General features: G+C 39.1%; 1 protein-coding gene across 3 annotated transcripts in view; it reads right to left on the reverse strand.

The window, feature by feature from the left end:
- Positions 1-992: 992 nt before the first annotated feature.
- The window catches only part of LOC147029554 (keratin, type II cytoskeletal 8-like), a 67,823-nt gene continuing 56,396 nt past the window's right edge, over positions 993-12,419 (reverse strand). For all 3 annotated transcript variants that reach the window (XM_085872703.1, XM_085872702.1, XM_085872701.1), the window contains exons 7-9: positions 4,437-4,657; positions 3,100-3,191; positions 993-1,389 (exon numbers count right to left, since the gene is read on the reverse strand). In XM_085872703.1, the coding sequence (XP_085728829.1) occupies positions 1,238-1,389; positions 3,100-3,191; positions 4,437-4,657 (465 nt within the window). In that variant the 3' untranslated portion in view covers positions 993-1,237. The remainder of the gene's footprint in view (positions 1,390-3,099; positions 3,192-4,436; positions 4,658-12,419) is intronic.

Consider the following 12,419-nt stretch of genomic DNA (forward strand, 5'->3'; position numbering starts at 1 on the left):
TCCCGTTTGATCGTCACGTGATCTGGAAGATGGCCAAAAACGCCGATGTGATTCGCAAAGAATGAAGGAAGGAAGGAAGGAGAAGTTAAATATAAATATAAAACACATTTTTAGCCTTTTATATTTATACATTTTCCGCCGAAGGTGAAAAAGTTTCAAAACCCGAAATGTAAACGTCGGCATTTATTTTCAAAATATAATTTTGTGCGCATGCGCCAAAATGCCGAGTCATCTTTAACCAAACTGTGCAGTTCGAGCTGCGCAATAATCTCCGGTCATAACTGAACATTGAGAACTTGTGGTATTGTAGAGATGACCGTCACCCCCACACGGGGGTAATTTTCTTCTGTTGCATCCCAATCCGTTCAGTGTTGTCGAGCTTCAACGAACCTTGACGTCGTGTACAAAAGAAAGGGATCGGAGATCATAGCAGAAAAATGTGGAGGTGAAAATATAGCAAAGAGCAAGGAACTATAAACAAATAAAAATAGGGGCAATACCCCTGGGCACTCACCTAGCAACGGCTGGATAAGATAACCAGGGAATCACTGGTAGGTGTGGATGACCCACAAAATATGCAACGAAGAAAGTAAATATCTATTTTGTATGGGAAAAGGCCGATTAAAAAAAATAATAATAATTTTAATGCCATGAACAAACTTTGGTACATAACTGGTGATGAAGGTTGTGGTCAAGTTTCATAGAAATTGTGTGTAGTTTCTGAGAAGAAAGCAAATAATACTTTGGGGGGCAACACCCCTCCCTCACCCCCAACAGACCCCGATTTAAAAAAAAATATGGCATGAACAAACTTCATGTTGGATGAAGGTTGTGGTCGTTTCATCGGAATCATGTAAGTGGTTTCTGAGAAGAAGTTGCAAGTGTTTATGGACGGACGGACGGACGGACGGACTGCCGATGCGCCATCCCATAAGCTCCCTGGAAGTACATTCCAGGTGAGACAATAACACAACTCATGACAATAGACAGAATAATGAGGATCTGTACATTTTATTGTGCAAGCAACATCTGGCATAAGTTATGAAATAATTATATTAGCTTTGTGAATACTGCAATTGTCATATTCCTGGATATTTAACCCACACAATCTAGGCTATGTAATATATAGATTAGAGAATGAAATTAATGTTTACTTTCGAAGCATAATGTTTCTCTCCTTTTGCCGAACAATAGTGCGTCACATCACTGTACCCCTCTGCTCTTTCATCTCGAAAAACTATTTTGTGTACATCTCTAAAGCTTCTGATATTATAAAGCCATTTCTTGTTTCAATTGTCTTGATGACGACAATCTTTGAGTGGGGATGAGCATGCGTGCTCACACAGCCCTTTCTTGAAATGGTTTCAACAGCACCATCAGCAACACTTTCTGCAAACAACATGACCATATAACCATAGATTGTCCACAAATATCAGAAGTAAATTACCTCCAATAAAAGCGGAATGTTGGTGGTCGAGTTTTGAAGACAGCTGGACTGACATACTGAACTCGAAAATGTGGGTTCAAATATGACTGTAGGGAGCAATATGAAGGACTTCTTTGTTTGTATGCAGTACAATACTGCGGGGTAGCATCACTAGCTGAGGGTGTGGCTGTGCCGGTGATGCAATGCCCTCTGCTAGTTAGGGACAGGAATTTGGAACTTGTTCATGGTGTTGGCGATACTTCGTTTGCTCTTTGTGAATGACATCATGGGATCTTTAACATCCACAAACTAATTCTGCAGACTGGATACCCGTTTAATATCCATCCAAGGGACGGCACACAAGTTGATGAATCACCCTGCCCAGAGTGACAGTTTATAGCTGGGTCGGATTTCAACCCCAGGCTGGACAGATTAGAGGCGAGTGTGTGTACCTCGAGGCTATCCTATTAGCCCTTTAAGGACTTAGATGCTGAGCTTCAGCAAACTGAGTTAGTCCCACAAGATTTACAACATCACTATCTGATTGTTGGTTAAAAAATAACTGACTCACTAAAAAGCTTCAGGAATGGGATAATCTTCCTGCCCTACCTACATTGTCTGGTCTACATGCCAATGCGAGTCCACACATGGTGGTTGATTAGTATTGCCCTCAAGCAATATTCCTCAATTCGGAAGAGGCGCTGTTACCGATTAATCGGCAACACTACCCCAACACCCATCCCCCCAATTATTTATTTATTTATTCTGTGTTTAATTATTTCAATATAATTTTTCCAACCCAACCATTGCAGTTTGATAATAGCAATTTTCTTTTTTACTGTAGACTTCTCAATTCCAATATTTCAACATTTCATGAAAGTACAAACTGTTCTGAATGACACTCTGCTCCAATTGTTTTTTCATATTATCTGTCAACAACTCATCTTCCAGCCTCCGGGAATATGGCATTGCAAAAGGGGGGGGGGGGTTGGGAATCTACAAGATTCAACAGTTCACAGATGAAGGGAAGAAGTTAATTACTCTATGTCTATATTTTAAAATAGAGCTTGTTTGCATTTCTCTTTCCAAGTGATTGTTTTTGTTTTTTTATCCACTGAGAAATTAACGTCACTGAATCAAGGTCAAAGTTGAACCATGAAACCTGAAAGGTGGCGAGTTCAATGGAAATATAAATACAATTATGAATTGGATTTACTGGGTACATCCTGCTAATTAGGCATAATGCTGTTGATGCAATGGCTCTTTAGATTCGGATAATAATTAAGAATTGGGGACCAGGGTAATGGTGCACAATGGAACTTTTTAAAAGACACTGAGGGATCCATCATGTTCACCAGAAAATGCAGACAGACAGCTTAACATCCCCTACAAAGGATGGCATCACTCATAGACAACACCCTGCTTGGGAAGCACCAGGGTGACAGTTTGTGGTTGCGTTGCAATTCAAACCCAGACTAGACAGATCAAAAACAAGGACATGAGCTCTGAGATATCCCAATTGCATTGCATTTGTAATAGAAGCTAATGTATGATGCATTACTTCGACAATGGTTTCTACCTGCGATATCAGGTGTGCATAACGTAATACGCATGAATAACATGTCGTATGGGGCTGTGCCATTTGCAGGTATTTCAATATGAAAATACGTCACCTTGTTCCTTTGATGTGGGAATGAAATGTTTGCCATGACTGCTGAAAACTGCTCTGCCCGTGGAAGACGCCCTGTCGTTGAATAAAATAAATCTGAAGAAACAAAATGGGAAAAGAAAGTTGAAAACTAGAATTACAAATTCTCATGGAAGACAGCCTCCAACTGCACCTTAAAAATGGTCGTGTATATTTTACTTTTAAATAAATAAATAAATTCATGAATAAATAAATAAATGATTCAAGGTGATATGCAGGTGTTGGAGATGGTAAAGGGTATTCAAATAAATAAAATAATGTGCGCAGGGTAATGACCAAAAAACAAATTCTCATTCTATATCTCTATTATAAAACCAAGCTTGCACACTAAAGACTCGGCTCGCCGTCACACGATCCCTATGAAATTGCTGTGGCAGTTAGCGGACATGCCGACAATGTTTGGGAAGTCTTGGCGTTCCATAGTACCACTTGCATTTTGCACAATGCGTATTTTTGTCATTCCCCATGTACGGTCTGTCGTCTGCTACCAGCTATGTTGTACTGCTATCCCGTGCATGTGTGCGGGTATTGCTAGTATCGTTATATTACATGGTTCTTGGAAGTATTATGAAGGTAATTTGTGTTTGACAGCGTTCAAGTACATAATTCAATTTGAATAAATGTTTAAAGAGGTTAGAAGGCGTACAAATAAATTAATTCCAGGTTTTACTGCCATTTTACCCAGTCTATTACATCACTCGAACACATCACATTAGTTATTCACGCCTGCTGTTTGTGTCCTTTATAACGTCGTTAAAACAGCAAGTTTCCTGTTTGGAATGATTTCCAATTTTGTTTTGACTGCCAGGCAGGCAAGTAGAGTAAAAAAAATATATCTCGCTCCTTTCTACGCATGTGAGGTCAGGACAAACTCAGAGCCAAAGCACTGCAAAACGGCCAACTTATCTTCCCATTCACGTTCCGATTCGTGTTCAAAATATAACATTCAATTTATATAAGTTGTTCCTCAATCATAAACTGACGATTATAAACTAATAAGATGGACAACCAGACGGACGGACATAAACCAATTACTTAACCCCACTTTTCACTTCACGTGCGCGGGATAATTATGCTTTCACGCACCATTTGTCGTGTATTTCTATCACGTGTACATCAAAAGTACTAAATGTTCAAAGTTGCACGAGGACTTTATGCACACATGTATGTATTTTGATTGTTATAAAATTGCCGTTTTCTCCACTGTGGTAGAATGTGCGGATTATCTGCAAACGACTTTCTTTTACCCATACTGGTAGACTGGCGGCCATTGTAGTTGTTAATAAGTCGGTCGGTACTTGCCTGTTCTCTTCACCCTCAAGCATCTTGCGATAGGTAGCAATTTCGACGTCCAATGCCAGCTTGATGTTCAGCAATTCTTGGTACTCATGCACATGTTTCGCCATGTCATGCTTGGCTTTCTGCAGTTCCTCCTCCAGAAGTCTCATCGTAGATTGACTCTCTTGAATTGAAACAAATGCCTTCTCTTCGATGTCAGCAACAGACATCTCGAGCTGGGTACGCTGTAACACAGAACCACTGATGGTATCTTTCTTAGGAAAGGTGTGATGTTAATCCTGGAGGCTTTATAGATTACTGAAGCTGGCCATACATTATCGCGAATTGGAAAATCATTGTATGATGGTTGCTTGTGCTGTCCTTCAGCGTTATCTGATAACATCGTTTTTCTCGGTTTGAATTAATGTTGTGCAAAAGTTGATTTACACAAACCTCTTCATGTATTTCCCCGAAAATAGATGCTTGCTGAATTGATTTCCAAATAAAGTGGCCAGGTGATTAGCATAAATGGAAGAATCAAATAAATCAAGAGCAAACGCCAGTGTCAAAATTGAAATTTGTTAAACGAACCAATATATATATATATATATATATATATATATATATATATATATATATATATATATATATATATATGTATATATGTATATACATATATATATATATATATACATATATATATATATATATATATATATATATATATATATATATATTACATGGTTTGTTACATGGTTTGCCCAAGGAAGACCATGGCTGATGGTGAGACTCAAATTTTGAACGACATAAATTCTTCAAGAAGAATGTTATAGGAATAAATGGGAGAGTTTTGCCAGATAGTCCTTTCAGAGAGACAGAGTGAGAGTGTGAAATTTGTCAAGGTTGAAAGACATTCGAAGTGTTGGAAATTTTTTTTCCATTAACCTACCTAAGTATGGATAACCTGAGTCTCTGATTATGATTTTGAGTGAACGAAAAAAAGGCTTCTCTGAATGCTCCACAGCACAATCCCAGGGGATTGAGTCAGTATCCGAGTTAATACTTCAAGGCAAGAAGTGAAAGCCACCTTCAAAAAAAAGAAAAATTTGAGTGCATTTTTGGAGGAAAAATCATGAGAAGGACAGACTGACAGGATGGCTCAGACATTGCACACTTTTCTTTGAGCCGTCTTTTCTGGGTTTGATTGTTAGCAAACAATAAACTGTCACCTTGGTGTTTTTCAGGCGTTTTGTCTTTCAAAAAAGTATTCCATCCATTGGGTGGGGCATTAAGCTGGGGACCTGTCTGTTAGCATTAGCTGATGGGTGTTCAAGATTCCACAGTGTTTTTTTTTTTTTGCAAAAGGAGAAGGTGATTGTCTTGCACACCCTGACCAAATTAATTATTTCCTTAACCTTCAGGGGGCATTGCATGGGTATCACAACGATAGTCTGACAAGTGCTGCAACCAGCAGTCAAGGGCTGCATATTAAAATATTTTATTTATATTAGAATATGCTCCAAATCAATGTTTGTTCGAAGTTGAAGCAGAATAAAAGCTAAAATTAATCTTTATCATAAAAAGAAAAAGTACTGTGAAGCTATGCGTGAAGCCTCGGTCACCCACATGATGATATGTCTCTGAATTATGTACTGTTTGAACATCAGTTGCACCATGACTATGTCTATTAATTACGTATTATTGTAACATACCTTTTAAATTTTTAGACCCTTGAGATTGCTGAGACCCCTTAACCATTTACACCTTTATACCTTTTCGACATTCAGACCCCTTCGACCTTTGAATACCCTTTAGACATTTACATCCTTTAGACCCCTAAAACCACTCCATACCTTGAGACCCCTTGAGACCCTATTGACTATAAACCCACTTGACCCTGTAGACCCCTACGACCCTAACTACTATTGGAGCATACCCTTTAGAACATCTAATACCCTTATATACTCCTGAAGATCCCCAAGACTCTGAAGACCCCTTAAAACCCATAAGACCAATTAAGACCCCGAGGACCACTATAGACCTCACTAGACTCTTAAGACCCATCAGACCCTTCAGAACCAACCTTAAGACCCTACAGAACCCATTAGACCCTTAAGACCCCAATAGACTCTTAAGACCCCTAAGATCCTTAAAACCTTTTAGAACCCAAAGACTCTAAAAACCCCTTCAGAACCCTAAGACACTTAAGAGCCATAAGACCCCCAGAATCTGATAGACCCCATTAGAACCGTAGACCCCATTAGAACTGACGACCCCATTAGAACCGTAAACCCTGTTAGAACCTTTAGAATCCTTAAACCCCCAAGACTTCATATACCCCATTAGAACCCGAAGATCCTATGGACACCGTTAGACTTGCAAGACGCTTTAAACCCCTATAGACACTTGAGTCCCCGAAGACCCTTTTGAACCTTAAAACTCTTTAGAACCACGAGACCCTTAAAATCTTTTGAAACCCTAAGACCACTAAGATGCTCAGAACCCTATTGACCTGTTATAACCCTTACACCTTGTTCAACTCTGTAGAACCTTAGATCCCGAAGAGCCATAATACCCTTTAGACCCTTTAGACCATGTTAAAACCCTTTAGAACTCTCATACCACTAAGACACTTTACAACCCTAAGACCCCTCACAACCTTTCAAACCCTAAGATCTTAGAACTTTAAGACCCCTAATATGTTAAAGGCCCCTTAACACTCCTATAGACCCTGTTAGAACCCTTAAACCCTGTAGATCTTATTTGACACTTTAGACCCCTTAGACGTTTACATCCTTAGAGATTAGACCCTTTCGACCCTAACGACTGTTGGAACGTACACCCATTCGACCTTCATACACTTTAAACCATCTCAAAACTTTGACGCACACCACACAAGACATCTATAGTATTCTTGCAAAACATAGAGTATGCTATTTTCAGCAAGTAATGCGCAAACTCTCCCCACCCAGAGGGTGGGTACTCTGCTGGTTTACCATATACGGCATGACATGAAGTATATTCTAAACTTGAAACAAATATATTTAGGCATCCAAACTTTGTGGATTCTCATTTTGTTGTACACAGCTGTTTTAAACTTGCAAATCATTAGATGATGGTCTCAGCTTCACTGGATATTTTCTATAACAGTAGGGTGGTAGAGTCCAAAATACTATCACGATTGTGCACTTTTTGATTAAAGCATAACATTTGGCACGTACGTTAGCTAACATACATCTGGATCCTTTTTAGATATTGGGCCATCAGAAATGATACCTGCATTCTGCAGAGGCTGCAAACTTCAAAATTCAAAATGGCTGTCGTAAAAAGAACTTCATTGCCATAACTTGGGTTCCAATCAAGAGATAGATGATTTTGGTGTCTTTACCGATAGTTTTGGGTGAAGGAATATAACACAATCAGCAATTTTATTCCTGCATGCGGTCTACATTTAGAAAATTCAAAATGGATGCCATTTAAATACATTCTTCGCAATACAATAGCTTCTCATAAAGAGAGAGGGATCTTTTTTGGTGTCGATACCCATTTTGTCCAGATGTACATCAGGTGCAAATCAAGTTGGGGGGTTGTACAATTGGTATATCTTTTATCAGACATACCAATTATACTAATCAATCTATTATTATTATTTATTATAATTTATACAAATGAATCCCTCTGTTTGGAATTTTAAGCCTGGTATGCTGAAAAAAAACAAGACAGCTGTCCTCAGTTCCAGTACTGGGAAAATGTACTGGATCTGGAACTGTGCATTCTCATCTACTTGTAATCATTACCAGAGGCCAACTTTTCCATGTATCTGAATGCTCTGACTGAACTTGTCCCATTCAGGATGGTTCTTCGCTTTGGACCGAACCAACTTGCACTCACTTGATCACAGTCCATCTGAGGATATGGCCGAGCTGCCAACAAAGTACCCACAAGTTGCCAAATAATGCAATTTTGGCCACATCACTGTGCAGAAGACAAATTGAGTGTTCTCAAATATCCTGAATGACCAAACATACGAGCAGAATAATGCTTCCATCAAGGGAGATGCAGGTGCAGTTGGTCTAACAGACAACCCAGGTGCCTTTCGACGATAGATGGTTGCAGACCCAGAAGTCAACAGAATTCTTGCATAGTTTGCGGAAGCCCATCAACACTGGGGGAAATGAGTGGATACACATCACCATGACCAGACACCGAGTGTGCAGAAAGCTTTTGCCAAAGATGTTCGTTCACTCATGGGCATGAATGAGGAGCTTGGCAAAACACATTTGAAAAGGAGAGAAAGGACTTGTTTGTCCTTGAAACAAAGACGATTGCAAACCCTGCTGTATTTGAGACAGTCAAAAACCTGGAGAAGATTGGTAAAGACCAGTTTGATAATACGAGTTCCCTTTCAAGGAACTTTGATGCAGGAGTAGGCCATAAGGACTATCAAAGCCTGCACTATTATTACCAACTTGTGGTTGTTTGTCAGTGCTCTATCTTTTTTAAATGCTGAGCAGCAAGCAAGAAAGCAGCACATACCATTGACCTCCCAGACCTCTGGAACCGCTATCCTCCCAGACTCAGTACAGGCAGACACTCAAGCCATTATGTCACCAAGGCTGGTGCCTCATCACCTTCACGAAAGAATGCCTCATCGACCTGACCACGTCAATATATGATGCTAAAAGTCACAACAAGCTAGCATTAGTCAGCACCTTCACATCTAATGTTGCAAAGAAAGGAGAGCAACAGGTCACCTCGATGGAGACATGTAGAACTCTTCTCAAGGTTATATATTGGTTGTCAGATGAGGGATGGAAATCTATATGAATTAATTATTCTGACAAGAGAATCAAGCACTTCCTGCACCACTATCTGAAGTGGGAAGACTGTGCCTGGGTACAAAGAATCAACTTCTCACATGCTTAGAATAACTTTCTGCACCACGGTCTGAGGCACCTGCTGCTACTGTTATTGATGGAACAGCAGTCATCCAGATGTTGAAGACTGGCACCGGCAAAACTTTTGGAGCATGCTCAGCAGATTTTCATCCCATATGTCTCAGCCCAACTTCAAAATGCCTTCACGCCTTGATCTCATGTGAGGCAGCTTCATATTAGATTCCATGAAAGGCACAGCCAGAGCAAAACGTGGATAGAGAGTGCAGAAATGCATTGTGGGGGCTGCACCAACACCAGGAAACTGGAAGAACTATACGTTGACAACAACGAGTGAGCTGTTTCGTTGCCTCCTGAAGATAGTCATCCAGTCATTTGATGAGAATGGAAAGGAATTTATGGTCACAGATGGGGAGCAAGTTCTCTCTGCACCACCACTACTTGCTATCAACTCGCTCACTCAATACAGTCATGAAGAGGCAGACACACATCGTTTACTGCATGTGGCACATTCAGCACAATATGGTGATCAAAAGATCCTCATAATACTCTTGACACTCATATGGTGTTGTCCATAATAATCGCACAGATCCTACCAGCAAATTATGAATTATGGTTGGCATTCGGAACAGGGAGAAGTTTGGGAGAAGTTTGTTACTTCGCTGCCCATCAACTATCTGCCACACTTGGACCAGATAAATCATGCACCCTTCCAATGTTCCATGCAATAGCAGGTGTGTTAGCGTCCTTTGTTGGACATGATAAGATTACAGCCTGGGTTTCCTGGAACTTGCTGCCAGGGCTCACTGATGCCCTGCTTAGTCTGGCATGTGCACCAAGTGATATCGCAGTGGAAAGTATGCATTCCATTGAGAGGTTTGTGATACTGTTGTATGATCAAACAAGCAATTGCCCTGATGAACAAGGCCAGATAGAAGCTGTTTCCAAAAATAAATTCAGTGCAAAGAATTCCAACTATGCGAGCAGTTCTGGAGCAACATGTAATAAAGAGGGCAGTGCTGTCTACCAAGGTGATCTTATCTGTTGACAGGAACTGCTACCAATGCCTGTGCTCCCTTCACTCACGAGCTGGGGTTGGATCATACCAAGGTGATCTTATCTGTTGACAGGAACTGCTACCAATGCCTGTGCTCCCTTCACTCACTAGCTGGGGTTGGATCAAGATGGATGATGGTCTGTGTGAGTCGCACTGAATGATTCTTCCCATAGCTTCACAAACCTGCTATGAGCTGATTTGCTGTTGCTGCAAGAAAGGTTGCCAAAAGGGCTGCAAATACAACAACAAAGCATCTCAAAATGCAAAGTCCGTCTGCTTCGTTCTCCAAATACACTTAACGAAAGCGATGATTTAAAAAAAAATTGTGCATTTTCTTCATTTTTGTTCTCCATATTCTCATAATTAAGGTTTATGGAAGATTTGATGACAAAAGCTCAATTGGTTAGAAAGGCCGAGACAGACACAATGATACTCCTGGCTCTGGGGGGGGGGGGGGGTGTTTGTGTACATGACTCTTTTAGAGCGTCACCCTAATTTATTTTGTTCTATATGCCGAGACCTTCAAAAAAAGTTTGGGTAACACCTCCAGATCAAGTACGTTTTCTCTGTGGGGTCCATCTTGGATTCGCAGTTGGCTACCAGCAAATCATAATTGAACCAAAATGCCCGTATTGGGTTTAGATGGAATAAATCATTATTAAGCGTAAATAAATTATTAATTTTGATTTACTTCAATTACTTATGCATTGCTTAACACATTTAGCATGATTTATTCTCTTAAAACTTGGTTCACAGTAGAAAATGACCATATTTTACATAATTTTAGTCAAAAATAACTTTCAACTTGAAAGTAGCTCAAAGTTTGATGGTCTCTGAATGACTTAATGTTGTAAGTAGAGCTATAAAATTTGGCCAAAAGTTTTATTATTAAGTTCTCTGAGCAATTCAATTTTCATATTCTCACAATGGGGCTATGTGTGATGACCACAGAGCTCATTGTAAACCAAAGTCACCCCGACCCCCCAAATGGCCACTTTTGCGGTATTTCATCAAATGATGATATCTCTAATGAAATGCTATGGAAAGTTGATTTTTTTATACTAAATATAGGTTATTGACCCCAAGGAATTCATTGGTAACATTTTTGTATTTTTTTTAGCTGATCTAATTAGTATAATCCCAAGATTTTCCTCAAAATGACTGCCAAAATAATGAAAAGTGGACATGATTTTACATTGAAGCTGAATTAATGGTCTAAAACAGTGATGTGCATATGCTTCAATCCTACAGAGACTATATTGAGACACTCATCTTAATTAGATGCAGGGGAACTTGGGGCACAACCATATACCGGGGCAAGGTCAAGTCCCAAAATATTTCTATATTTTATTTCTCGCCATCACACCATGTTTAGAATAATATGGGCTATTCATCGATAAAGGTAATACTGTGATGACAATGCTGTTAGGGTCCATTTGACCTTGACCCCATTGTTCGAGGCCAACCACCATGTAACCAAAAGATTCCATATGTTATTTCCCATTTATTTATAACATGTATATATATATATATATATATATATATATATATATATATATATATATATATATATATATATATATATATATATATATATATATATATAACTGAGCCATCAGACTATTTCTTTTGAGAAAGATAAGGACATTTTTTTTTTTACAAAGGGAACATTGTTGAGGGTCTATTTGACCTTGAATCCTTCACTCAAGGTCAAATATCAGGTGACCAAATGATTCTACATATGTGATTTCCTATTAGTGTAAAATACATACCTAAGCCCTCAGACCATATAAAAGTAAATTACAGGGATATGAAAGTCTGTGATGTCATTTTTGGGGATACCTAAGTGAGGAAAACTATGATGTCACAGTGAGGTTAACTATGATGTCACTTCCTCTTGGCAACTGGATTTTCAAGAAAAATAAGAGAAAACAATGCTGCAAACAAGAGGTAACATTTTAATGGATCACCTTTGATTTTAAGTAAATATAATGGTCAAAAGTTGTAAATGAAATATCAAAGAATAATTGTATCTCTTAAAATGAAATATTTTAA

This window comes from Eptatretus burgeri, chromosome 3 (assembly GCF_056783735.1).
Source record: "Eptatretus burgeri isolate ZD-2024b chromosome 3, Ebu_testis_v1, whole genome shotgun sequence".
Classification (NCBI taxonomy): domain Eukaryota; kingdom Metazoa; phylum Chordata; class Myxini; order Myxiniformes; family Myxinidae; genus Eptatretus; species Eptatretus burgeri.